Source organism: Panicum hallii, chromosome 5 (genome assembly GCF_002211085.1).
Source record: "Panicum hallii strain FIL2 chromosome 5, PHallii_v3.1, whole genome shotgun sequence".
Classification (NCBI taxonomy): domain Eukaryota; kingdom Viridiplantae; phylum Streptophyta; class Magnoliopsida; order Poales; family Poaceae; genus Panicum; species Panicum hallii.
Window position 1 is genome coordinate 14,905,403 of NC_038046.1, and position 28,000 is coordinate 14,933,402.

Sequence of the window (28,000 nt, forward strand, 5' to 3'; positions counted from 1 at the left end):
GGTGGGAATGGTTCATTTTCCTCAAAAACTCCACCTTCATCAAGGGCTTCATCATGGCATCACGCTGCCCCTTCATTTAGGCATCCTGCTTCGACTTCATTAAGGCCTTCCTCACCATGTTTGTTCCAACACGTGTAATTTTTTTGTGAAACCACGTGTGATCAAATGATGAAAAATGTTGTCCCGTTATACGAACTTCTTCTCGTTGAGACAATCTATACAGGGAAAATACATTGCCTGAACACCACGGTTTCTCATATCCGCCTCTGTTTGACCTAGAAAACCATTGATCCCGGTTATGAAATTGTCCCAATCTCGGGGCTGTCTGTACATCCAAGCTCGATCAGCAGCCGCCATCTACAAGTTCAATGAACAAGGGCAATTTCCATACATCAAATCAGCATAATTCATCACCAAAACCGATGAGTAAGAGGATTAGGACAGCAAAGTTCAATAAAAGGGGGCAATTTCCACCTTGACGAGGACTGTCTACGAGGCGAGCGCGCCTGAGGAGGAGGCGGCGTCCCGGCCGCGGCCGCGGCGACGGAGTGGAAGAAGGGCTGCTACTATGGAGGACGGCGACGGCGCGGAGGACACCGCGGTCGACGTCCGCCGGCACCTTCGGTGACGCCGGCGCGGAAGCAGCAGCAGCAAGACACGTCGAGCAGCAGCGCCACCACGCTCCAGCTTGACGGCGGTGGAGGAGAGCGCGGCCGAGGAGGCGCCGGTCGCGGCGACAGCGCGGGAGGACGCCCGCCGGCTGCTGCGCCAGTGACTTCGGTAACGGGCATCAACGGACACAAGTAACACCGCTCTATCGGTAACGGGCATCAAATGGTCATCGGTAACGCGCGTTACTACCAGCGACAGCTAGGTACGATCACTGCCCTATCTGTAACGGTCCTTAAACGACCGTTACCGATACGACAGTGATCGTTAACGGACATTAAGAGACCGTTACCCATAGGTATAATTTTCGTAACGGACGCACTTTAACGACCGTTACAACATTTTAAATACGCCCGTTACCAGAAGTTCTCATCGGTAACGGGCGTTGTGGTGGCCAGGTCGGGGTCAAGCCTGCCGCACTTATGGGTAACGGGCGCTAAACAACAACCATTACAGATGTTGCGCCTTGCAACGGGCCTTAAGGGTCCGTTATAAATGTTACTTGACCGATTTGAGGTTTTCACGTAGTGTTCATCGAGGCCGCCATCGGAGAGATCGCTGGATACAAAACACCATTACATAGATGAAGAACAACACCCTCCCATCACATCGAGCTGCCTAAAAATCCGAAAAATACCAGTCCAGAAGAAAACAACTTCTTAATGCTGCTATCACGAAGAACTGCACGGACGACAATCCTTCTTCTTCTTCGTACTACCAACGCTTCGCTCAAAGGTTTCGGCAATTGGGACGCCAGCTATGATCGCACACAACCGTCTCCCCATCTCGGTTCCGAGCGAGTCCTCCAGCTTGCCCACCTGCGCCCCCACCGCTCGCAGCTCGGACAGCAACCTCCGCTGATACAGGCGCTCCGAACTCGTGCTGCGGTCTCGCAGGGCGCGAGAGGCAGCGAGCCGCATCTGTTTGTTGACGTAACTCCGGGGGGCGCCGCCGCCAGTGGCGACGAAGAACCTCCGTCCCGCCGTGCGCGCGCTCCGCGCAACGGCCCGCGCCAGGCACTGCATGGCCGATCTCTCTCGGCTGCGAAGAATCGGCTGGATCAGATTGCTCCTTGTTTGTGGTCAATGAGGTTCTGCAATCTGCTTGCTGGTTCGGGCGTGAGTTGGGTTCAGGTGCTTTCTCTTCTTGGACGGGGACGTACCGGACGTCGGTGTGCATCCAGGATTTATAGGGGTGGGTGTAAGTAGGTGACGATCTGCACTCGGAATTGAATCCGCACACGCGACAGCCATGGCTGGCGCTCTCGGCGCCTGCGCCCGCCGCCTCGCGAAGTCCGCGGGGTCCGAGCGTCGGGGACGCCGCGTCGTCTCGGCGGCCGCGCCGGCCCTCGCGCGCCGCCGGCGAGGATTTCGTGCTCGGAGCATGCCATGGATGATGATAACCCTCAGCATCTTCTCCGTCGGGAAGGTCTTCCTCGACAAGCAAGCCGATGTGCGCAGGAAGGAGGCGGAGAATGCATTCCTCCATGGCGCCAACGGATCCGTATTGGTTTGCTTACGTATCAGACTAGTAGTTAGTAGTAGTAGTGGAATCAGGAATTTTCAGGCAAGTACTATCAGTGAAAGTAGAGTTATGTATGGTCCGGTGATACAGCAAGCGAACTCCGATCATCAGCAATAACAGTTGTTTGGTCAGTAAACCAGATGTTCCCAGTGAAGAAAGTTGGCATCACAACATATCTTAGCCATTGTTTTTGCATTTTCTGAAGAATGCTTCTGTGATCCTTTCAGAATTCAGTTCACTGGCAAGGTTTCGTTATGTAGATGCAAAAAGGACAAGAGCCATTACTATACCCCTCAACACAATTTGAACTCTTGACTTGATTGAGAATAAGACCTTTTCAATCTAAGTGCCACTAAACATGAACTTTGGAATACGAATTGTTCCCAAGTTGAATTATAAGCTGGATTATGAGCTGGTGCAGATGCCAAGTTGTTCTTGCGTTGATACACCAGTTGAATTATCATCAAGGCAGAAGCAAAATGGCACCTGCACCACCTGAAACGGAAAGCACCAAAAGCAGCTAAAAAGATGATCTGCTTTTGTATAAAAAAAATTATTCGAATAATAACAATGTACTGAGGTGACAGGAGTGGATCTCACACAATGAACGTCGACAGGTAAGCAAACAAGGTAGCCCCAGACAAATGGTGTGTGTAGACGGATGATAGAAACTGATAACACTGGACTTCTTCATACATCAGGGGAAAAAGAGGTATTTGTTGAGTAACAAACAGCAGGTACTAATGTGACACGCAGATATACACATGGATGGAGCGCACAAACACAAGGATGGCGCAACCTCTAGTACTAAATAGGTCACGGAACAGGTCATGCCAAGAACCAGCAAACCATCATGGCAAGAAGTGAAACCAGCCATCTAGTTCTGCACTTCTGCTTCTGCATTGGCCACGCGACTGAGGTTTTAGGACTGCAGCAGCATGGCAAACACCGATAGGTGCCCCACCTGTCCACCTCAGAGGGAGGAATCACGGTAGCGGATGAATGTGAAGTATCTACAATCAAGGGCACTGAGCATATAGCAGCACGTTGTTCTCATTCAGACGCCTCTGGAACTGCTCCAACCGAGATTGCAAATCCACAATCCCAGCAGCCTTCTGCGATAGTATACTGCTTAGTCTTGCAATGTAATCATCTAGTTGGTTACCAGGCTGATCCGCTTCCCCTAATATGTTCAATTCCTGATCAAGGCAAAGGTGTTAGAGCAAAATAATTCAGCAACCCGATGCGGCGATGCAGAATCATAGGGTACTAACCTCTCTTAGGATGTCCAGAGTCTCTTCCACCTGCTTTCTATGAGCGGTAACCAAATCCTCCTCTTCCTGCAGCAATTATCCAAAGTATCAGTCATGTTGCATCAAGATAATCTTGAAGAGGCAATCGCATTACCTGGAGGAGATCATTTAGATGCTCATCTTCTTCGTCTGGCTCAGCCCTTCTGATTGGGTAAGCAATGGAATTTCTCATAGTATTATCCAAAGCAGAATCTTTGGCTTTCCTTGCTGGTTGTCTTTTCTGCTGGTACATTATATCTGGTACTTCAGCTATATTTGGTGCCATGCCACCCTTGCTTCTTTTTTCCTTGAAATAAACACCATTTAGTGAGTTGAACTCCACCCCTTCCTTCACCTTGGGCATTCGATCAGCAAATGTGGGAGTTGGCTGTTCTTTGACATACTGCTGCTGTTTTGGCCAACCAAAATCACTTCTTTCGGTGATATCATTCATCAGCTCAGAACCAGAGAAAGAGGGCACAACTGAAGGCAGTGGGGAAGGACTTGACTCTCTTAAAGGTGCTGTCGAAGGCACATCTTTCTTTGCATTGCCTCCTTTTGACAGACTCTTCACCCTGAAAAAATAAGAAGCCTTGCTTATATTATAAGGAGATAAGCAGTTATAGCAACAGAAAGAATGGAGGTACGGTAATCACCTGTCAGCATATCTCAATGTGTTCAGAGTATGCTCACAAGAGCCAGAACTAGGGGAAATGCATGATATCATGACAGTGCGTGAGTCTCCAATGAATGAATCACGCAAAACTTCTGTTAATTTGCTACCGCGGAAAGGGATATGAGTCTGATCATTATCAAGTGCTCTAATGCATTCTTTCAAGGCAAGCAAACTTTTATTGATCTCAGCACCCTCGATTCTGCATTGCATTTCAGAAAGGATAGTTCAGTACACAAAATGCCAATATATTTATGAATTGCTCCAAACTAGGGGGGTGGGGTGGGGGGGGGCAGAAAATATGAAAGGTGACCTTGTTTGTTTATCATTATCAGTTGTATCAGCACCACGCTCACTGCCAGCAAGATCAATGAAGGACAACTTGCCGACTGGTCTGGGTGGTTTGGAGTCATTGCCATCAACACGTCTTTTAATAGCAAGCTGAAGAATGGCATGAGACCTTGAGGACTCTTCGTTTGCACCAGTTGTACCAGTGCTTCTGGTGGCACTGCCTTTTTCAATCAACTCCTTGATAGTTTCAACATCAGATACTCTATACTCTTGTAAACCAACGATGCAAACCTTTTGCTTTCCATCCTCTCTCATGCAAAGTTTACTGCATTAAGCAATACATATTCAGAATGTGAGAAATAGCAGACCCAGAGATAGGAACCATTCCTGAACATCACAGATTGGGTGGCAACTCACCTCCTATCATTGAGTAGGTCGAATAATTTGCCACCGTATATCTCAAAGAAGCTGACAAATAATTGAAACCCTTGGTTGCGGTATGTATGGTGCATTAATCTCAGGATATCTTGAGAGGCCTTAAGAGGAAGGGGCCTCATGGTGTATGTCTTTCCACTACCTGAGTGGAGGATATTAGTTGAAATGGTATGAAGTATTCTGCAGACATAGGATGTATCTAGAGTAGGACAGGCATATACCAGTTTGTCCATAAGCAAAACAAGTTGCTTTTGTTCGATTAAAAATTGCTGGAACCACAGGTTCCACTGTTTCGCGATAAACCTGTAATTTGGAGGAAGACAGTGTTTGGGAATGAATTTACAGTACTTAAAAACACTAATGAAAAAGGTTATGCAATTTGTACCAACCTCATCATTTGAAACATCTTCATCTAACACAGCATCAAATACAAACTCATGCTTTTCAACATATTCAGTAAGATCAACCTGTGAAATGATGTGCCAGACATTGAGTATTAAGTGAAAACTGCAGAAGCAAGTAACTATTCTTAGGAATATAGACAATAGATACTGAAGAGAGAAGAAAAACAAGCAAACCTTAAGTTTAGTCTCATGGACAGTCAGAGAGTTTGATCTCTGTTCAATGTCTATGATATCCTCTTCCTTTTTTGATATTTCCTTTTTATTAAGTGGTCTTTTCCGCACCTGCATTCGACATGTCACATTGAAACTATTAAAATTGGGAAAATTATGGCATTTCAGCTAAGCCAATAATAAATTATTCATCAGCAACTGTGGAGCAAAGCTATAGAAACATACCACCACTTTGATTTTTGCAACAGGTGCCTTCGCATTCTCAGGGAAGGCTGTCAGGTAATTATTTTGAGGGAAAATGGTAGACTTGCTCATCTGCTTATTTGCTGCGAAGCTTATATCTGAATCATCCAAACCTCCTCCGCAGCCAAAACTTTGGGCACCATCGTACATCCCAGGTACTTGAAACTGTATAAATAACATATGAACTTTAGCTCAAGCTAATATATATTTTTGTAATGTGGAATATCCATTGTTGCAATAGTACATTGCCAGCACTATTATTAGGATTAAAAGCAAATCAATGAATGATTAAATACATAGCATCAGCTGAAGTAACATATTAGCATACTCATGTGGCGCCCCATCTCAACAACCAACCATGATTCTACCAAATCTATATTTGTTTAACATTCCGGACCCTGCACATGCAAATTAGTACGCCTAAAAGAAGACCAAGAAAAATGCATCCGCTATCCAAGTCGATGATCAATTCAACAAACAGATAAAAGCGATTGTTTTCGTGAATCCATGACCCTAACCGTTGACAATCAGAACGTCAGATCCAGCATGCCGACAGCATTCTCGAACAGTACGATTTATCACAATCATCCTAGGTTACCTAAACAGAAGCAGCAAGCAAAAAAAAAAGAAAAGTGCGCAGATGATTAGGCTCACATCGGGGATTAACTCGGTGTCGAACGCGTGGAGATCGAGCAGCCCGGGACTGAGCTGCTGCCTCTGCCCCGGCGAGTCCCCCGCCACGGCGTCCCCTCCGTGCAGCCGCGCCGGCGTCGCGGGCTCCACCGACACGAAGATCTCCCCATCCCCGCGCCGCACCCCGCCACGCTGTACACACGAAGCGATCCCTCCGATGAGCTCAGCCCAGAAGAAACCGGAAAACCCGGGCTCCATGCAGATCTCGACGAGCCATTTGGCCGTACCTGCTGCGGCGCCCACCGGCCGGCGCCGGCATTGGCGGGGACGTCGAAGAGGAGCTGCTCGGAGGAGTACCGCCGCCGCCCGCCGCCTCCGTTCATCGTCTCTGCCGGCGAAATACAGGGGCGGGCGACGCTGTGGAGTGGGGAGTAAGGGAGAAGGCCGAGGCCCGAGGGGGACTGGTGGAGGGGACAACGGGAGGCGGAGGAGCCGCTCCTAGTGGACTGGCCTCTGTTACGGAGAGAGGAGGGGGGTGGTGCTTTTGCGGATTGCACCCTGTGGTTTGCGAGACGTTGCGTGGAGGCCCCCGAGTTTGAATTTGGAGTGGAGTTCAAGGCAGCAGGTAGAGACTAGAGACGAAAAAAGGTGGGGTGCGCCTTGATTCTTGAAGCGAGGGGACCTTTCTCTTCAGCTGCTTTTTGGGGGGTTTTGTTAGGCAGCGCCTGTCTCCGCCGGCTGGTTGGTGAAGTGGGGGTCTCGTTATCATTTCTTTTCAAAATTTTCACCAATTTTATGGAGGGCTATCGACATCCGTGACTTTCTTCGATTTTATTTATATATTCACAAATTCAAGGTTCCTGTGATTTTGTGATGCCTGGTGCTGGTGGAATGCTACCGTCTCTCGGTATTCTTTCTTCTTCTTCTTTGAAAACGAACCGAGCATAGCATCTCTAGATTATCGGAGAAAACATGGAAGTATGGACTAACTACTAGCAATGAGCGATAAGGAAACCGAAAATGATAGAATTTTTTTTATGCCTATGTATTTGTGAACATTTGCATCTATATTGTGTTTAAACAAATAATAGGATACTTTTCCTAGTTAAAGATATTTTAAAGATGGTTCTAGTTAATCTTTTCGAACTGTGGTGGAGTGGTGATTTTTTTTATCCCCTCTTTTTCAAAAAAATTCGTACATTTTGTGGAGGGCTATCAACATCATGACTTTCTTCATGTTTTCTACGATGGTAAAAATGTAGGAACCAATCGTAAATTTAACAAGAAAACTCATGTTTACCTTGAGATTCATGATTCATAGCTGAATGTTAGCATCTTTTGTTTGGTTTTGTTTTTTTGAAAGGGAGCATATTTTGTTTTTACAATAGAATGGTAGTATCTCTTAGTTGCCGGGCAAATCTTGAAAGCGAGGACGTCGTACTAGGCATGGGATAGCAAACCAAAGGGAACCAAGTATTTCCTCTAGTTACGAAAATATGAAATTTTAGGCATAGCTCCAACACAAGTTTTTTTAAATATCAAATTCGAGCATCTTTCAAGGATCTTCACATTGGAGTCGTAAACTATGTGTACAATTAAGTTTATTATCTTGAAGAAACAGTTTCACAATGTCATGTTTTGTTTCATTTACAAATACATTATAACAGAAAATACAAAATAGTGGCCAAGGCTCTCAGAGACCATCTCACCGCAGGCACGTGGCGGTCCGTGGGCGGCCCCGGCAGGTGATGCGTCGCTGGGGCGACCGAGACCCCGCCGTACGGAGGCGGCCCTCCGCCGGCTCCGTCTCTGGCGTGTGGGCCAACATCTTTGGGAGCGTGTTAATATTTTTCTTTGAGAATGCTGCTAATCACCAGCCCACACGTAAACCAGTCCAGTTAGACGTTATACTAATTGCATTTTCTTTCTCCGTTGTGTTAGTGGGTATGATTAGTATATTGCCGCAAGCCCGGCGGCCCATGTTCCTGGCACTTCGTCCCCAAAAGGTCCAAGTGTTTGAACCATACTGCCGCTGATTGCTGGAATTGTGTCCGCTTGTCTTCCCCACCTCCGCGCAAACTTGGCATTTTGCCGTGGAAGCTGAAGCATCAAGCACAGGCCGGCTTGCTAGGCAGAGAGGATGAAACAAAATCGAAGTAGTTACGGGGGCTCTGGGCTTATAGCCAGTTTGGCTGCGCGTTTGAGTAGAAATTAAGAGGGTGCTTGAATTCATAGACTAATTTTCAGTGCGGTTCACGTCGGATGTTTGGATGCGAAATAGAAGGATATCGGAGCTAACTGTAAAACTAATTGCATAAGCCGATGCTAATTCAGGAGATGAATCTATTAAGTCTAATTAATCTACCATTAGCATGTGTTTCTTATAGCACAACATGATCAAATCATGGGCTAATTGAATTTAATATGCTCGTATCATGAATTAGGCTATATTTATACGATTGGTTTTACAATTAAATTATATTTAATACTTCTAATTAGTATTAAATATATAATGCAACGTGACCAGCACCGCTCCTGCAACCATCCGTGCTGAAAAGGCCAGGTTCCAGTGTCCCGTCTCGCCTCCAAGGCGATCGTCAGGCATGCGAGGCAGCAAATTCCCTCGCACGTGAACCCGTAGAGACAAAATCTGTCGTCGTATCAAAGAAAGGCTAGTTTGGTTACAAGAACCCGGTCGATATTGATGTACCTTGTCCTTGCGTGGAGTGATGTTTAAGACGGCGTAACTTTTTCTTTACCCCCGTAGCATGAACTTATTACGGTCGCCGATGAAAGGTAGTACAGTAGTATCATGATGGTTGATGGCCTCACTCTATTGGCCGAGGAAATCCGATCGGTTTCGCATGCTCGCCCCTCGTGCAGAACAGAATAAGCGAGACGGCGTGATCCAACGCCTGGGAACCCCCGCTGCCACGTGGTTCATTTCATTACGGTTGCAGAGGTCAAAAGGCCCCGGCTCCAACACGTGGAATTTCACGCGTCCACGAACAGCGTGAAATGTTGCTACGACAGCGACAGCAGCAGAAGCGCATCCGTGCGGGCCTACAAGCGCCACCTATGAAGGTGTGTTAACGTTACAAACCAGGCCCTTGACAGCGCAAAAATGGAAGGAATGGGCCATACGGTTTCGGCCCGGTAGAGTCACCGGGTCACTAAACCAAACGAATAAATAAAAAGCAAAAAAGCCGCGGTGTAATTTGGAATGGGAAGACCACATGATTGAAAGTGCAGGAGCAAGCATTTCGTTGATTTTGAGCGTAGGGTGCTCACGAGTTTATTGTCTTTTTTGAGGTTCAATTTGCTATATGCATTCTGAGTTTATCTTTTCCTTTCTTAGCTTTTCTATTTCCTCAAAAATTTATTTTATTCTAATAAAACTTTTTAGTAAAAAATGTTGGAGCCAGCGGCCTAGAATGACCATTCAGTCTTCAACATCCGGTTGGAGCTGGTCCACTGCTCCGCTCAGAACTTCAAGTCAGGTCGGATTCGGAGCTCGGTTGGGACTTTGCAACTAAAGCACTAAAGGACACAACCGGTCTCTAGTCTCTACAAATAATCTTTCTGCTGCTGCCGTTGCCGGAAAAGCAACCAAAACTGAAAGGTCTTCTCGAAGAAAATTAAAGTAGATCGCTTCTTGTGAAAGTTTTGCCCTGATCAGCCTACCGTGGAAACTAAGGAAGCTGCCAATGCAAGCCGTCGCTGGAGCTGTATCTCGCCGATGCCACCTCGCGCCGGCGGTTGTCGATCGAGCTTGCATCGCTGGCGGCATAGGCATGCGCTGCGGCTAATGCGATGACCCACAGCACAAGGCGAAGATCCACCAGCTTGAGGTGCTACGGGAGAAGATAGGCATCTTGTTCGAGTCTGACACTTGGATCAACTACTTTACTCTAATCATCGGCACGCACATTACAGTAGAGACGCTCCACTACTTGTATGCCAATAGCGGGGCTATGGAGGAGGCCCATGCAACAACACTCGGATCAAACGAGCTTCAACAAATTAACTCGTCAAAGTAAATTAAGCTAGTCAGGTTAAGATATCTTATTATGCACATACCTCTGTCGATGCATGTATGTTTATTTGTGTACCAGACTATGTTGATTTATTATTAATATGTACTGCATACTCCTACTGCCGTACAATAGTTTTGTTTCTCTGAGTGTTTGTGTCGTGCCTTGTTGAGAAATCGATGCCCCTAACCTTAACACCGACTTCCGAGAAGCGGTACCAAAGTAGTATGATACCACTTCTTCTGCGGACCATATATCCACACTACACCAAAGTTACCTTCATCTAGACACCAACACGGGAGGTCAACTCTATACAAGAGAACTTAAACTTTTATTCACTATAACTGAGTACAACACAAGACTCTTGTACTCTTTGTATGGTTACCCTATCATAACACAATTACGCTATATGGCCACCTTACCATCTCCTGCTTAAGACCTCTTCTACCATGGTATGACAAGAGAGGAGGGGAGCACCTCTATTTGTAGGTGCTCATGGATATTATGGTGTTGCCATGTTGCAACTTTTCACACTATTTTTTATAAAATATCTAACTCTAGAATTTTCTTATCTTTATCCAACCATGCTAAGGTCCTGTTTGGATCACACTAGATTTTAGAATCTAGATTCCAAAATCCAGCTAGGGATCCAAATATTTCTAAGTTTACCATAAATTCTCTAATCCAGATGGTATATATTATGGAATCCATGAATTTGAACAAATCTAGCTTCTTGCTGACTCTAAAATCTAGAGGGATCCGAATGGGGTTTAAATATCTCATTCTTTAGAATTCCTATCTTATTGCCATGAAGCATGGCAACTCCTCTCTCTTGCCAATTCCAATTTTTTCTAGAACCTTCTCAAGTATGTATTGTTATTTTCAACACTCCCCCTTAATGCATACTTGTCTTAGGCAACTGAAATGTTGTGTGTCACTTTTCTTGGATCTTTTGCGCTCTGCCATTCCGAGCCTTCTTCTTCCCCTGTCCTTGTGACATGATCTGATCTTCCTTCGGCTCATACTTCTCAAATTTAAGTTGGAGGTTCCCTGCAGATTTGATGCAACCATGCACCTCCTCTTTCTTATTCACTTTTCTCGGTGTCTTCCCTCTTGATGTTTCTTTGTATGATTGCAAAATAACTTTAGCAAGTGAAGCATTGGCATACCTAAGTTCCAATAATTTTGATCTCCAAACATTATCATCATGTGCCTTTAGTTCTTCATGGATCACCAATGCTCCATCTGTATCTACCCCCGTACTCTTGTGACTCCAGATGTGCTGCGTTCCCAGGCTGCACGAACGCCACACATAATTAACATCTAGAGGAACACATTTTCTTTGCCGCAACTACAATATTCTCATGACACATGGGTGCTCGCTACTATTTTTTGTTCCTCGTCCTTATGCATTCTATAGAGAATATCATTCCTGTTATTCGGCATAAAAAACTTTTGCTTCCTTATCCAAATCAATTTAACCTTTCAAGAAGGTATTTTTCTGTGCAAAAAATAGAAGATATTTCTCCTTTAATGTTTAAATTATTGCATGGCATTACATATTACATATGGATTTCGTGCAAGATCCTTACTTTATCAACTAATAGTACATCTATACACTTGTACATCCATATACTACTGACATAAGCTAAATGGCGATGCCTGAATAAAGGCAGCAGCATACAACCAATAGTTAATCAAACTATGGTCCGAAGCATAATTGGATAAAGATATTTTCTCCAAGTTCTCTCCCCTACTCAGAGATGACGAGATGCGGAATCAAGTAACAAAATGAGAAATAGGCATGCCAGAGATGCCTTCGATTTCTTAGTTGCATCAATATGAGTGCATTAAATTTGTAATAGGAAAACAGATTCGTCAAATGCAATTGATGTAAAGTTTGCAAGAATCGTAAAAAGGATGCTCTGTTGTGGCTCTTGACCTTTGCCATACTTTTATCAGGCATCAGTGCATCGTATCAACATAACATATTTAAAGGCCAGCAGTTATGTTAATAAGAGATTCTGTGACAGTTGAGTGAGATAAAATTAAAATTTTCATTTTTTTAGGAAAACCTTTTCCTTTATAGTATACTATATGCATTTATTTGTGGGCTTTGACTTGGCTTCAACCCATTATCTTTGTTGTTTTCATTTTTCTTTTCTTCTTGGACTTTGAGAATGGTTTAGGGCCATTTGTATCCTACTGTTTGTATCTTTTTTCTATCCTTTTAGTTCTTGGAAAGTCATTAGTCCTTGCAACCGCCGCTTCTTCATGGTTGGAACCAAAACCCTCATTTCAGCCCAACATTTTCCCCTTCCCTTCCTTTTCTTCCTTGATTGCGAAGGCCGACAAGAGCGCAGGCGAGTCCAGCCAGCACCGAGCGCACGCACAAAATGCCTTCACAAAAGAAGCAAGCCAGCAACTTTACCCTTTCGTCGCAAACTCTGACACATGGGCCCTAGGGAATCTTCCACCACCACTCTATACACGCCAGGGCTGTGAGTGTGTCAGTACTAGTACTGTTCCCCTATGTTCTCATCTCTGTCACACTACCACTGGGACCCACCCAAACAACCTCGCTAGGGGCGTCTGGCATGGCAGTTCCTCTGTTCCCCTTTGCTCCATGTGCCTATTCTAATAGGAAGGCATCACCTTGAGCACCCTGACACGCCATGTTACCTGGCTCAAGTATTTGCACCGCCAGTTTTCCACCCAGGTCCTCTCCCTCTCAGTGGCGCCGTCGCCGCAGCTGCAAGGTAGAGCCGAACCCTTCAGTAATACAGGCAGCACCCGAGCATTTATTAACTTTTACTTCCTCATCATCGCGATCTCCGTGCCTTCTCTCAGGATCAAGGAAGAAGGCAACAAGAGCAGCTCTGCACCCAAGCCTTTGTTGCCATCTTGTCACCGACTACACCTTGGTGAGTGCTTCGTCCCCTCCTTTCCCACCCCCTGTAGATTAGGTTTCTTTGTGTGCGAGGTTGTGCCGACTTTTACACAGCCGCACGCCGTTGAACCACCACCGTCTATGGTCGCTGTCAGCAGTGCAGTAGCATCAGCAAGTTGTTGGTGCTGATTTAATATATTCGTACATATGTGTTCGGTTGGTGCTGATTTAATATATTCATACATATGTGTTTGGTTGGTGCTAATTGGTTTAAGTTCTTCCACTTTCTGTTTACTCCTCTTTTTACTATCATTGCTACAACAAAATTCTGCCGATGGACCAACCATGCCCTGCCAGATGCCTCGCCATCGTAGGATCAACAAAGGTGAGTTGGTCTCAGCGGTGAACATTCAATTTTACTGAGAATATGTAGAAGTTTGCATCAATGATGAGTATAACTTGATATGCATAGACCAAAAATTCGGCTGGGCGTTTTGATTGCTCTGTGGTACCATTGGCTCCTTCCTGTGTCAGACTAGACTGACATTCATCCAGAAGGAAGCTGACAATGAAAGGGAGAAGAATGAGAACGAGTTCCTGAAACGGTACTAAGAGGAAATGGATGTAGAGGTCGCAAGGCTGGAGGAGGCATGAAAGGAGGAGGAAACCCGAATGAGGACCCAAGAGATGGAGGTGGTGGTTCCCTTGGACGAGACAGGTATTAACCTTCTTTCTTGTTTTCAGAAATTCTTCATTTGATCACACCATTCCCTATTCACTTCTATTGTCTACAATATGCTTGGTCAGCTATGAATACTATGATGGACCAAATATTTTTGGATGTTGCTGTCTTTCAGTCTTGCTATTTATAGTTTCTGTTACATATGTCCTCGCATCAGCTAATTTTCTCTCTTTCTTTTCAGACTCCACATTAGAATCTGTTGAAAGGAATGCAAGGCAACCTTGTACCGTATTCTCCACCATGCAAGAAGGAGATATTTTTCATGGAGGACTCTAGAATTAGTAATAAATAAAATTAGAAAATGTTAGAATATTTAAGAATTCTCTAGAAATGGGACACTTGTCTTAATTTCATGATCCTCCTTGGCCTATAAATAGAGACCCCTCCCTTGCCATGGCATTCAACCATGAGCATGGTAGATGAAGGGTATAGTAGTGCTAGGTAGAAGAGAGTAAGAGAGAAGGGTAGGCTAGCCACTAAAGAAGGGTGTGTTGTATTCTCATGTGTAGTATTGTCATGTTGCAATAACGTCTTGTTCGTAAGTGTTAGTCTCCTGGTTAAGCCATATAGTTTCTAAGTACTTAGTGTGTAAGTTGTGATCCATCGAAGGTTGGCTCTGTCACCCGGAAGCCAGCTTCAGCTGTTGGTAGGCTCTGCCACCCAGAAGTGAAAAAGCAGCTCTGCCGTCAAAAGGACTCATTACACTAAATAACTAGAAATTAAAGAGGCTGACCGACTCTAGAGTGGGTTGTTATGTTTTAGGTGTTGGTCCTCAGTTTAGTGGGTATTAGGGCCACCTTAATTTCCAACAGGATCCGTGGTGTGGAGGATGTCAAGTAAGTTACTACCGAGAACAAGATCATAGATGTTGTGTTTGCCGAACTTCACCATTTTCCGATCATGGGGCTTTGTTTCCTCATCGTTGTGTTGGTCTTGTACCTATTAACGTCCGCATCCTGAGCATAACATGGTGTGCAGTTATCAAACAAATATATACTTTAGGAGCAAGAAAATTGAATTATGTCTATGATCTTTCTTCTTCTGAACTTAATTACGATACAGTAATATGCGATGCTCTGTCACCTAGATAATGTGCCCTTGCCAATTGTTTGCGGCAAGAAAAGAGAATTAAAGGATATAGGCACTCTTGTGGCTTTAGACATATTACTGTAGTTATTGTGTTCGATGGGGTAGCACAAGCTGAGCAACGCACATATATTTCGCATATACATATGAAACAATGTGTACGCACTTCTCTCAAGCAAAAATGTTGTCCATTCGACTTCTGCATCGTTAGACACATGCTTTCGACATGCGTTATGGAAGAATGATGCAAATCTATAAGGCCCTCCCTAAGACGGGAACCACAGTTAAAATGGTCGTCCCATGTTTGCATAAACGCTCGCTCCTTCTGTGTTGCGTATTACCATATGTTGCAGAGCTTGATTTAATTACAAGTATCATTGCTTCCGCCATTGCTGTCAAGATTGTCCGGCACCAGCAACTGCCATGCATGGCTAGCCGCCAAGCCCATACATGAGCAACTGCCTCTAACGGTCTCCATGCTGACCACACATCCAGCGAGATCTGGCTGCGAACACTAATACTCACGGTAAATGTCACACGGGACCTCCAGCTACCATGAGAAGGCAATCATCATGTTCTGTAGTCCATAACGGCAACTAATAACGACATGCGGGAATGCCCGCCACTACATCGTGTAGGTCACGTCGGCGACACGCTTCTAGAGGCCACCTTCTCCGTGGCGACACGCTCATGCCAACTTCTTAGTCTCCACTGGCGTACAGCAGGTGCGGAACCAGTAGAGATGCATGGGTGTACAGATCTACATCCAATTCGCAGCAAGTATGTATATATGTAGGTATACATACAGATAACTATGTTAGATCGTGTCAATTTGAGCCCGAATTAGAGAAATAGGCCCGTGGGCCAGCCTGCTGCCTCACCCTCACGATGCTAATCCCCAACGCGGCTCCGCGAGACTGCGACGGCATGATCCCGAAGCCTGTTCCTCTCCTCATCTGTGTCCTGCTGCTGCACTGCTGCTAGGCTAGGAGCCTAGGATTGGCCATTGGCTGTGTGCCGGCGCCTGGCGGAGGAGCGCAAGAGCATAGAGGTCAATGCTAGCTCGCCGGCTGTTGATCTGATGGATCCATGGAGGGCACATCAACTGCGGCCGCGGGGCCATGCCTGCTGTTGCTGGCTTGGTGCACAGCCAGCGACCGTGGCAGCTGGGAGCACGGTGGTGACGGCGGGCGTAGAGTTGCAGCGGCCAGTGCTGAAAGGGCATTTTCAGCTATGAATTTTGTGAAGAACAAGCGTAAAAATAGCATGGAGGACCAATACTTAAATGATTGTTTGGTTCTATTTAATGTGAAGGGATTTTTTCTATGTGTTGCTGATGAAGACATTATCACCATTTTCAAAAGCCACCTGAAAGCCACCTCATCGAGTTAATTTGTAATTTTTTTATGAGTTAACAATTTCAAAATATTGTATGGATATTAGATTAAGAAACCATTTCTACTATACAATCTAACTTTAACCTTTATTTTTATAAATCTTTATCTTTTATATGCGATGATTGTTCGGTTCATTAATACCGTATGTACCTCTAATCTTGAATTTCCGCATCTGCCACTGCCGTATAGCCCTGCCAGGCCACCATCCGCCACCGTGGTCACCTGCATCCTGATACCACGACTTGATCCTCATCCGCCTCAACACAACTCCGTCCTCACCGCCACCCCCAACTAATTGGCCTCCAACATGTTCTGCAGGCCATTGTAGAAACAGAGTCGCATCGCCACTGTGGCCACCGCCTTGGCACCTTGGGCACCCCGAGGCCACGAGGAGGAACCACCTGGTGCAAACCTGCGATGCAAGAGGGCATACCGGCGCTACCAGCCGCGCCACAGTGGCATCATACCCTTCGCGTTCACGCCCCGCTTGGCGCCTTGGCCACCGCCAACCACCCTACCGTGGCGCATCTAGCACGCTGAGCAGACCCTCTAAACAGCCCCCTATCTCAAGTTTAGAGGGTTAAATTAAAATATTGCACTCCATCAGACCCTCTACTTGACCCTCTATTTTGGGGAGGTCTCCAAATCCCCTCCTTCACCCTCTATTCTTAGAGGATCTCTAGGAAGCCCTCTATTATAAGTTGGAATTGAGAGTTACGGCTGGAGTTGGAGTAAATTTGAATGCCTGTAAAATATATAGAGAGAGAGACAGCTCTCATTTAGGGTCTGATTCGAGTGCTACTCGACCATGGGCGTCTTGTGTACTTTCGGTGGACATTCGGTGCGGCCTGCGAGTGTCTATCGTTGGGTCCTTATGTAACTTAACTCTGCAAAACAGGCCCATACAGTTTCGGCCCGGCCAGTGCCCACTGGAGTGACCAGCTCCCCGGCCCTCTCTTGAATCACACTCGGCTCACTGAGCATTCCGGTTGACTAACGTAAGCACTAAACCGTAGTACAGATTAAAGAAACCACAAGCACTAAGTACCATCGATTCCATCGTTACCGAACTATTGATAGTTTGATACATCTTACAAAAGCGTCGTGTTACTTGTCTAGCCACTACGAGAAAGAAAAAGAGCGCCATGGAGTGGACCTGGCTTTGTCCCTTACTTTTTCTCGCCGTACGTGCGCCTACATCAGCCGTATTCCCAGTTCTCAAATTTTGTTCATGCACTTTCAGTTTAATTCAGAACCCTTTTTCTTGCCTAGTAGGTGATGACGACGACGACGTCGTCGTGCGGCGGAATTCCCTTGAAAGCGGCGGGGGTACAGCAGGTTGACGGTGACCATGGGACGATGCACACACACGAGCATACGATTCCGCTGCCACCGAGCTCCGCAACTCGCGACCAGCGACCGGTGACGACGTGACCTCGCCGTTGCGAGCAGCGTCCGGCCTCTTGCCGAGCTCGATCAGGCGCCTGTCTCCCAAAACTGTCGCTTAGCGGTGTCATCGGCAGCGGCGCTGTAGAACCATTTGACCATGTGCAAGGGCGGCATCTCGATCGGCAAGGTTGCAAGGGTCCTCCTCTCTCTCTCTCTCTCTCTCTCTCTCTCTCTCTCTCTCTCTCACGGTGCAGGAGACGACGCCCAGGACAGGGAGAGGCGGAGAGGCATATGGCCAATCGATCGGCATCTCGAAGGGCTGCAAACCCCACTCTGAGCAGTGTGATCGTAAAGGGGTCAAGCTGGAAGCAGGATAGATGCCCTTCGTTGTTGGGCGTCGCGGTCCAATAGTCTCTGTTAGGAAAGCGGTTTGCACTTTGCAGTGTGGGCATGACGACAAACTCGGTAGTTGAGGTTATTCAAGAATTAATAGATATGTTAAGCTGATGTTTGGAAGACATTAATATGTTATTTGCATGAACCGTTCAAATCACGGGGTCCATGAGTATGGGTACTGATCAAAATAGTCAAGTACGTGAACTAATTTCATTGAAAACAGTTTCTGAAATTGATGGCAGTGTCATCCATCAGTTACACCAATGGTTCATCCCCTATCCAACAATACCACGTATAGCCGCCGGTCGTTGTTTCATCGTTAACTTGGAAGACATCATCTCTTAAGAAGAAGGAAACAATCACATGTCTATAACCAAAGTTGTGGTGCTTCCTCTCCCCGGTTTCCATCCCGGACCTCTAATCCTCTTACTGCTAATCGCACCGCATGCAAGCTGGCCAGCCACTTGAAAAGGTGCAGATGGACCGGACCGGGCATGCCAGCTCTGCTTCAATCAACGTCAGGTACGGTAGCCGATCGCAACCCCTTCTTAAAAAAGCAATCACGTGTCAACCATCCGTTGCATCATCGGTTGAGCCGATGAGCTCGAGCACGCCCCGACCTAACAAGCTGGAGCTGGAGCTGGAGCCGTGGAGGAGGCAGCGGCGACGTTCATGGCCGGGACCGCACGCACTGGGCTAGCTAGCTAGTGGTAGAAGCGTATTCTTTTCAGTTCAGCACACCAAACTTATCCGAACCCGTCGCTCTCGCGCACCCGGCCGAGGCCCTCCGCCCCGGGAGACCCGTCCTCCTCGCTGCTGCCGGTGGGGGTGCGGCCGGCGCCGTGCGCGCGCGCGAGCCCGCTGGTTAGACCTCTCGCGCGTCGGCGCGGAACCAGCCGGCGGATCGCTGGACAAGATCGGGGGAGATCGCCGGGGCCGGCACGAATGAAGCCGGCGTCCACCGGCCGGGTCCGGGACCCTCCAGGCCCCTGCTCCGTGTTCCGGCCCCGCGCGCACCGGGCGGCCGCAGCGCGGCGAGATCTCGCGCACGTCCTGCCCCCTCCTCCCTCCGATCCTCCACTCCCATCTCGCGTCGTTTTGGTGGCCAAAAAGCGCCGCGCTCCCCTGTCACTTTGCCACTCGCCGCCTGGCCCCCACCCGATAAGCTACGGGGATCTCTCCCACCCTGTGTCTCTGGCTCTCTCTGCCCTTTGACATTTGCGCAGGGTCAGATCGGGACGAGAATGACACCTGACGGATTCCGGTTGCTACCAGTCAAGCGCGACCAATAATAGGGACCCAAATATATATATAAGAAAAAAGAGGTGTGCGACTGTGAAAAAGAAACATTTTATAGTTCGCGTTTTATTCCCACGCCACGCCTTCTTTATGACGCGAGTGAGCGGGCTCGAAGATTCGAGCTCCATCCCATCCCGCACCCACTCTCTCTCTCTCCTCTCCCTTTTGACATTTGGATGGAAGTCAAACGGAACATCACGAAAGGGCGACGACGACGACGTCGACAACCGGCGTGGGGGCCCCGCCTCCCCGCCCCCTTTTGACAAGTGTACATGGCAGCACTGGAGCAGCGGCTCGCCACACACACACACACATATATATATATATATATATATATATATATATGTATATATATATATATAAATGCGCTCGCCTAGGGGCGTGCAAATCCGGGCGCGATCTTCTATCCCTGCCGCCGCTGCCGCCGTGCCCACCACTTGCCGCGGCGGGGTTGACTCGGCATCGCGGCGAGGCGGCCGGGGCTGCGGGCGGGCGGGCACGCCGTACCGCGTTGTATCCACCCGGCCGGCGCGTCCAAGTACACGTACGCGTACATATGCGCGCGCGCGGGGCCGGGCCCGGCTGCTGCTAGAGTGCCAGTGCCAAAAGTCAACCCCATCCCCTCCTCCTCCTCCCCAGACGAGCACCACGCCGCACGCGTCCCCCCACGGCCCGTCAAAGGCTGGGAAGGCCGGTCGCCGTTGTTCATGCGCGCCGTGCTGCTGCTCGTCATGGCGGAGCACTTCAACGACTGGGACCTGCAGGCCGTCGTCAGGAGCTGCGGCAGCGTCGCCCATCCGGACCAACCGGCGGAGCCTGGACGTCCTCGCGGCGCCGCCGCGGCCCTGAGAGCGGAAGCTGCAGCGGAGGCGGAGGGGGCGCCAGCAGAGCCCGCGGCGCCGCCCGCGCGTGCGGCGCAGGGACACGAGCGGGCGCCGCCCCCGCCAGCGGCCAAGGGCGCGGCGCTGCTGTACGACCTGGAGTACCTGGACTTGGACCGCAAGCCGTTCCTGCTGCCGGTGACGCCGCCGCCGCTGGGGGCGCGCGCGGCGGGGGACGACGCACGCGAGCGCGAGGTGATGATCTCCTTCCCCACGGCGGCGGCGGCCTCGACGTCCGGGGCGCAGCAGAGGGCGGTGCCGCTGGGCCGGAAGGCCGGCGCGCGCACGCCGCGGCCTAAACGGAGGTACTACCCTACCACCAAACCCTGCCTGGGCGCTCCGTCGTTTAGGCATCCTGCCTCCGCATAGATAGATGCCGACACAGATTGGAGTGCAAGATTCCATTCGAAATTAAATTTCGTTTTTTGCTCATGATTCGTTTGGAGAAGAATGAGGCGCGGTGGCTTATTGCTCCCTTTTCCTTTTCCCCTTCCCGGTTGTGGTTTGGCAGCAAGAAGAGCCAGCTGAAGAAGGTGGTGCGCGAGATGCCGGTGGCCGACGGCGGCGCGTCGTCGTCGGACCCGTGGGCGTGGCGCAAGTATGGCCAGAAGCCCATCAAGGGCTCGCCTTATCCCCGGTAACTGCCTTTGACCTCGCCTTCCCTGCTTTCCACGGTAGACAAGGCTTATCATCGTTGACTGCAGAGCACTCAACTTGGTAGGATCCCAACGCCATTGACCATTTCTTATTTCTGAAGCCGAAAATGCAAACCCTTCGTGACATCGATGCCCTAGTGTTGAGAAAAATGAAAAGTCAATGCACGCCATGCCAATTGAGCATCGAGCTTACTAGGTCGGTCGCACTGCACGTCACCCGTACATGTGTAATACAAGACATTTCCATTGCAGTACATGGTGGCAGTACGGCGTGCTTGCAGTTTACGACCCAGCAGGCTGTTCAACGGACACGAGCTAATCAACGCACGCCTTTGACTGCAGGGGTTACTACAAGTGCAGCAGCATGAAGGGGTGCATGGCGCGGAAGCTGGTGGAGCGCAGCCCGGCCAAGCCCGGGGTGCTCATCGTCACGTACATGGCCGAGCACTGCCACCCCGTGCCCACGCAGCTCAACGCGCTCGCCGGCACCACGCGCCACAAGTCGTCGTCGTCGTCCGGTGCGGCCTCCTCGTCGCCCAAGAGCCACGACCACGAGCAGCAGGGACCCCCTTCTGTCGGCGCCGCCGCCGAGGACGCGGCGAGGTGCGACGTCGACAGCAACGGCAAGTCGGCGCTGGAGTTTGGCGGCGAGGAGATGGCGGCCGTCGACGACGAGAACGAGCTGTGGCCCGCGGGGATGGACCTGGACGAGCTCTTGGCGCCCGTGGACGACGACTTCGACTTTGAGCATGCCATCGACGACGGGGATGGCGTGCTGGGACGTCGGCTCTCGCTCTAGCAGGAGCTGGGCCGTCAGATCAGAACCATCAACTGCAGCAGAGAAAGATCCTGACTCCAAGAGAAGCGACGTATAGGCGTCTTTCGTGTGTGTGTGTGTTTCTGACAGACAGGATCCCCAAAACTAGAAGCTGTTTGTATCTGCTTACTTGCGTAAACTCCGAGAAGTCGGTGCGCATTGATTTTTGCACCCCTGTAATGTAATTTAGGTGCTACCTCAGTCCTGACTGTACCGAGCAGCGAGTCAGCGAGCACACGCTCCTGGCAAAATCCTGAAAACAAGTAAAGCACCAACACACGAATGCCCTGTGCCCACCGAAAAGGGGCAACCATTCAGGGTTCAAGTGTCCCGTGGTGAAAGAATTGAACAAGTACTGAAAACGCTGGCGACGTCATTCCACAATAACGCAAAATCTAAGGCCAAAAAGATAACATTTCACATATAATAGTTTGCAGTATCAGTTACCACAAATGTGTTCCGCACTCGATACCACAGAGATAGCATACCCTATGTGTCCAGCAGAACTAGGACAGGTAGTACTCAGACAAGCTAGAGCGTCAAACAGACACCTTACAAATGCAGAAACTTGACCAAGCGCATGGCACAAAATCCAACCGAGTGAATTGACAGCGACGAGCAAGTCTGCAACTAGGTCATGATGTCTCGCGGGACCCGGATTTACAAGATGGGGTGGACCAACTCTAGTACTCCCACTTCTTGAGCTCCATTCCATCAGGAGGGCTGCCTTCCACCTTCTTTGATCCAACATCTTTCCAGTTTGTTGAGAGAACCGTGCCATTCGATTCAACCTGTACAGGAACAGTCCCAGAAAGGGTATGTGTAAGTACCAGAGATACTGCTCTATCAATTTTGGTGAACCTAAGATGGCTAGTTCCAAAGCACTGTTGAGGGAGGCGGGGGGGGGGGGGGGGGGGGGGGGGGGTGAAGAGTGAAGATCACGTACGAATGACTTCATCATGGCCCTCCGCATATCTTCATCGGCATCCTTGTAGATGTCGCGGAAGAACTTGTTCAGCGCAGCATCACCATCAAGCTTTTCTTCTTTCTCCTGATAGTCACAAATCACGCAACTCAGCCATAATTGAGAAATTAGACACCGCTGATATTGATATTGCAATTGGGCATTGTGGATATTGCAATTGGGCATTGTGCTCAAACCTCCTTTTTGACTTCAGCTTCCAATTTATCCCAGTCTTTTTTAGACTTCGAAGATGGGTAGGAAGGTCTTGGAGCCGTTTCAGCTGCACGACATAAATAAAATCTCTCAGTAACAAAAGCCTGACAGTTCAATCAAATAATTCCAGATTGCCAGTGGACCAAAGTTATCTACAGAAAGATGTTCATCTCAAACAGTCGATCATGTATACAGTTCCCAATTGCATAAGCTTAATTGATCACTGACCATCCCTGAACCATGAAACAGGACATTATGAAAGTATCATGTTTCAACTTTATTCAACTGAACTTGGCAACTTTTGTCAAACATTATTTGAACCAACCAAATTCTTAAGGAAATGAACAGATTCAAATTGCTACCTAACCACACAATACTGCTGGTTGACCACTACTATATGCTAACATAATTTCAATGTTTTTATAAACAGCAACACTCATATGCCATTTCTTTTTCTTGGTCTCAAATCATAGCTCAACAGATAAATTAGGTCAAATGATATGAAACAGTCTACAATTCACAGTTGACTGTTTTTATAGTATGCAGTAGCGAGTTGAAATAATACCAAAATCCTATTTAATGATGAACAGATCATTTCATGCATAATGCAGGATTATTAAAACCAGTTCTTTGAACAAATTGAGCAGCCAATCTGATATCTACTCTTACCAAAGTTAAGTCACAAAACTAGTTTCAGGTGGTAGGGTTCGCACTAATCTAATAGCAGGGGAAGGGGATGGAGCTGTGAGCAGCGAAGGCAACAGGATACATAGGTAAAAGTACTCAAATATCCACAAACCAACATCCACGACCCCAAAAGGATGTCAATGGAACTATAGAAAAATTTAACAATTGATTGATCTGGTCTATTTTCCATATGGGCTACCCAGATCTCGAAGGCAGCACTAAAAAGGTGTCTGACTAAGCTTTTAAGCTTTCTCCATGATGGGAGAAGATCATGTCAGCAAACTTCGTGTAGGGGAAACAAAAAAAAAATCAGACATGTAGCTACATGGATGTGATCAATTGCAACAGTTTCAAAGGAATTACCTGGCGTGCTTATCTTCTGGGGAAGGGCCTTTGGTCTGCCACTATAGTCCAGGGTAGTCCAAGTCACCTGCTCAGCTTTGGCAAGGCGTATTTCAACCTTGGTGGATAAGACTTGATACTTGCACTTCTCTGGGATAATCTAATTTCCAGCAGCATAAACATAATTAATTACATATAGATGGATGATATGCAATAAACCCAGATAATTACAAAAATATTCCAGTACATAGTTAGATTTGAAAAACAATGCTTTATAGAACTTCAATGCAACAGACCCCCATGTCAACAGGACCAAAAGAAGTATCAGGTCTTATTTGGTTTAGAAGTCACTCCAGAAAGGAAAGAGAACAAAAATGCAACTCATGCAGTTATCACAAACTCCTACAAAATAATTCTAACACAAAAAATAGAACCAAAAACAAGCAACAAATTGCTGTTAAAGCAATTTTTGGAATCAACAGTGCAGGTCCAATATATGTTACTTATCAAAACAAGCATTTGTTGCATTTTATGTGATAATTGACAAACAAAAAAAAACGAGCTGGGTAGTATTTGGAGGAAATAGTTATTATGTTTACCAGCTAACCTGTTTAGCTAAATCACGCAAATATCAAGTACCATTGAAAACCTCCCTTGTGCACATGACTTGCTAATTTAAGAATGAAACAAGCCAACATCTTTCTTTGAAGCCCCATTGCCTATGTTTAAACAGTTGGAGAAAGCAAAGAGATGCTTATATGTGTATGGTCTAATTTTATTTCTCCAAATTTTAAAATTTTCTACTCTAAAACCAGTAGCTTAAATGTGTTGGAACAACTGTAACTAATAAATATATGCTATATATGACCCTTGTCTTGACTCATGAAAACAACATGCTAGCTACAGGTTCTAACACCTTAACAGATAACACACACACACACACACACACACACACACACAGAGAGAGAGATACCAGTTCAATCCATTTTATGCATTGCATGTAAGAAAGTCGAAATAGTAGACTGCTGAGTACCTTAGCGAACAGACGGGGCTGAAAATGGTATGGTTCTTCACCAGGGACTTCAATGGATACGCTTAACTAAAATGAGAAGTAATACATTAGTGAATACAGTCTAAGCCACAAGAGAATTACAACAGTAAGAGAGTGGAACACACCATCTGTTCACCAAAATCAACAACCACACTATCAGCAGGAACGCCCTTAGCAAATATTGTCAGAACCACGTCTGTGGCACTGTTGTAGAAGTCATGCCTGCAGCACATTGCACATTAAGAGAAAATATTAGCAAAGGACTAACAAAGAAAGAAAAAAAATGTATTGGTAATAAAAAATGAAGAGTCGAAGGAATTGGCACAAATTACCTGTATTTGGGCTTGCTTGGAGGTTCGACCACTGGCTGTGTATTCTCCATATTCGCAACATCCTCTTTGTCATCAACAGTAGCAGTGGCAGATGGCTCAACATTCTTTACTGGTGCCTGGCTAGCCTCCTCTGCACACAAAATAAACCAAATACCAGTATGGAGCCTGTGAGATGATTATGATAAAACAAGGCTGATGTAAAAAATTCTCAGACAAGACAAGAGTGTGACAAACAGGGCATGTCACAAATAATGGCATCCACCGCACTGCACACGCAAGTGAAAAATATTGCCTATGCTGCAAATATATATACTCATTAAGAGGTATAATGTTCTGTTTGCTCACCAGCAATGCGTTCTTCACATTCCTTCAACAGACGAGTAAACCTTGAGTCGCCATTTGCATAGGACGAACCCAATTCAAGAGCAGCCTTTGCAGTTTGGTATTCTTCAAGCTTGATGCATGCGGCACTGTAAACAGGAAATAACTTATTACATAGATAAAAATGCAGCAGATGGGATTATGTGAGTCCCCTTTCATGTATAATTTTTATTGAAGAAATGAAGAGTGCCACTAACCCTTTTCGGTAGTAGGCTTTATGCATCGTAGGATCAAGTTCAATCGCTTTGTTAGCATCTGCCACAGCCTCTGCAATACAAAATCAATGCATTCAGATTCAGTGCAATAGATTTACTATTTTAAAAATCAGTAACCAATGATGCTTAGTATGAATAGTCACCAAACTTTACATGCTTTTTCTTATTGCAAACAAAAAAATTGCAATGACACTAAAGCACCATTTAAGATCTTATTTGGTTCCCACTGATTCAGATGTAACTGAAACCAACTTTTACACACCATTTCTTATTACAAGCAAAACTAGTGCCATGACAGTAGAGAATCATATAGCATTGATAACAAAATTCAGAAAGTCAAACTTCATGTGCCATTTCTCATTAGATACAATATTGCATGACAGTAATCACAAAGTAGTTTCTTATTTTGGTTCCCAAAAATTTGACAATTCTTTTTTTTTTCAACATGCTGCTGAAAGCCACAAGCCACCCATTGTGTCCCACTACTATTTTTGACATGTATGCCACATTTCAACTAACACCCAACAAAGAACAAGCATAGCTACGCGACAAGTAGGGAACTAGAGATATACCGTACAACACAACAAGTACGGAACTTGGGTAATACCTTCGAACAAGACAAATAGGGAACTTGGGTTATACCTTACAACGCGACAAGACGACAAATAGGGAACTTGAGCTATAACTTCCAATACACACATAAATAAGACAAGTAGGGAACTTGGGATATATAATACGTTACAACGCACAGTTGCACGAAAATTAGGGGCCTTGCAATGCATGCAATTCACTAAGCTACGTCCCAAGCGTCAGTATGGGCTATTTCAGACAATCTGAATCTTCATCCTCTATAGTCGAAACAACAGCAAACAACCAAGTCAATTCTGAGTAATCAGACTCCCAACACGGTCATTTCAGCAACCCAGTCACCTAGGAACCTCCTTGAAGTTTAAATCACACGATGCTAGTCCGCCACACCCACAACAAATGAACCCACGCTCACTCAGGCCTACACTCTGGTTGACTTTGACCTCCCGAACCGAGCCACCCTAGAATCGCACGCGATAGCCCGCAACTCAACAACAAACCGCGATTCGAACCAGCCTTCTCCTCCTAGGACCGCCGCCCTACGGCATCCCGAGTTCTCAGCCCATCGCGACCACATCGGACACCCGCGCGCGGGCCGAACCAAATCGCACATGACACCACATATATCCGCGGTCGAATCGGACCCTCGGCCGGGCGGCAGCGGGAGGGCGGGGGCAGGCTGGGTAGGGGACGAGCGCGGCCTCACCAGTGTAGTTGCCGAGCTTGATGTGCGCCTGGGCGCGGTCGGCGTAGAGGTCGGCGGTGGCGGGCCCAGCGTCGATGGCCTGGGTGTAGAGCTCGGCGGCGAGCTCGAAGTCGTCGTCGACGAAGGCCTCCTTGGCTTTGCTCTCCAGATCCGACGCGGCCATGGCGCCCCCTCCGGCCTGCGGCGGCTGCGTGGCTGGGGGCGAGAGGGTGGAGACGACCGGCCGTAGACTTGGCGAGCGAGCAGAATAATCGAGGTCTTAGGTAGGCAGGGGGGAAGGATGGGGATGGGGTTAACGACGCGGCCTTTTTTCAAGGGCCCGTGGGGGGTTCTAGAGACTTCCATCCATGCGACCATGCCCGTAGAGGCCAAGGCAGGGCCGGGCCGGGGCTAATTGCGAGGGAAGAAAATCTCCGTGGGTTTTCTCCCTCTTTTCTCTTTGGGCCTTTTCTGCTTTTTCTCCTTTGTCTTTTTGTGTGGGGCAAGTCGTCGGACGTCCAGGAAGAAGGTTCGCGAGTCGCTCACCGACTGATTGATGCGAGGTCGTGATCGTGTGATTACTGAGGGATCGATGGCACATCTCATCACTCGCTGGCAAC

At 47.4% G+C, this 28,000-nt stretch overlaps 3 protein-coding genes across 3 annotated transcripts; 1 reads left to right on the plus strand and 2 right to left on the minus strand.

Moving 5' to 3' along the window:
- Window positions 1-2,716: 2,716 nt before the first annotated feature.
- LOC112895858 (kinesin-like protein KIN-13B) lies at window positions 2,717-6,863 on the minus strand. The gene is made up of 12 exons (XM_025963855.1): window positions 6,623-6,863; window positions 6,357-6,527; window positions 5,685-5,867; window positions 5,463-5,570; window positions 5,274-5,351; window positions 5,106-5,187; window positions 4,867-5,026; window positions 4,472-4,774; window positions 4,142-4,360; window positions 3,601-4,060; window positions 3,468-3,533; window positions 2,717-3,392 (listed from the first exon to the last, which is right to left on the minus strand). The coding sequence occupies exons 1-12, from the start codon at window positions 6,716-6,718 to the stop codon at window positions 3,213-3,215; spliced, it is 2,106 nt and encodes a 701-aa protein (XP_025819640.1). The 5' UTR covers window positions 6,719-6,863; the 3' UTR covers window positions 2,717-3,212.
- A 6,730-nt stretch (window positions 6,864-13,593) lies between these two features.
- On the plus strand, window positions 13,594-22,123 carry LOC112892461 (probable WRKY transcription factor 27). Its single transcript, XM_025959620.1, has 5 exons — window positions 13,594-13,644; window positions 13,794-13,864; window positions 20,041-20,754; window positions 20,961-21,086; window positions 21,448-22,123. The coding sequence occupies exons 1-5, from the start codon at window positions 13,594-13,596 to the stop codon at window positions 21,902-21,904; spliced, it is 1,419 nt and encodes a 472-aa protein (XP_025815405.1). The 3' UTR covers window positions 21,905-22,123.
- A 195-nt stretch (window positions 22,124-22,318) lies between these two features.
- Window positions 22,319-27,694, minus strand: LOC112893525 (protein SGT1 homolog). Its single transcript, XM_025960904.1, has 10 exons — window positions 27,402-27,694; window positions 26,090-26,159; window positions 25,857-25,981; window positions 25,512-25,641; window positions 25,305-25,401; window positions 25,162-25,227; window positions 24,150-24,288; window positions 23,084-23,166; window positions 22,869-22,973; window positions 22,319-22,713 (listed from the first exon to the last, which is right to left on the minus strand). The coding sequence occupies exons 1-10, from the start codon at window positions 27,562-27,564 to the stop codon at window positions 22,606-22,608; spliced, it is 1,086 nt and encodes a 361-aa protein (XP_025816689.1). The 5' UTR covers window positions 27,565-27,694; the 3' UTR covers window positions 22,319-22,605.
- Between the last annotated feature and the right edge of the window lie 306 nt (window positions 27,695-28,000).

Excerpts from the sequence above, each read along its gene's own strand:
- LOC112895858 (XM_025963855.1), bottom strand. The coding sequence starts at position 6,718 with ATGAACGGAGGCGGCGGGCGGCGGCGGTACTCCTCCGAGCAGCTCCTC. Across the intron at positions 5,027-5,105 it reads TTTTGCTTATGGACAAACTG|GTAGTGGAAAGACATACACC; the intron begins GTATATGCCTGT and ends TCCTCCACTCAG. Across the intron at positions 3,534-3,600 it reads ATCTAAATGATCTCCTCCAG|GAAGAGGAGGATTTGGTTAC; the intron begins GTAATGCGATTG and ends TAATTGCTGCAG.
- LOC112892461 (XM_025959620.1), top strand. The coding sequence starts at position 13,594 with ATGGACCAACCATGCCCTGCCAGATGCCTCGCCATCGTAGGATCAACA. Across the intron at positions 13,865-20,040 it reads GAGAACGAGTTCCTGAAACG|GCGGCCGGGGCTGCGGGCGG; the intron begins GTACTAAGAGGA and ends CATCGCGGCGAG. Across the intron at positions 21,087-21,447 it reads AAGGGCTCGCCTTATCCCCG|GGGTTACTACAAGTGCAGCA; the intron begins GTAACTGCCTTT and ends CTTTGACTGCAG.
- LOC112893525 (XM_025960904.1), bottom strand. The coding sequence starts at position 27,564 with ATGGCCGCGTCGGATCTGGAGAGCAAAGCCAAGGAGGCCTTCGTCGAC. Across the intron at positions 25,402-25,511 it reads CCAAGCAAGCCCAAATACAG|GCATGACTTCTACAACAGTG; the intron begins GTAATTTGTGCC and ends AATGTGCTGCAG. Across the intron at positions 23,167-24,149 it reads CCAGAAGATAAGCACGCCAG|CTGAAACGGCTCCAAGACCT; the intron begins GTAATTCCTTTG and ends TATGTCGTGCAG.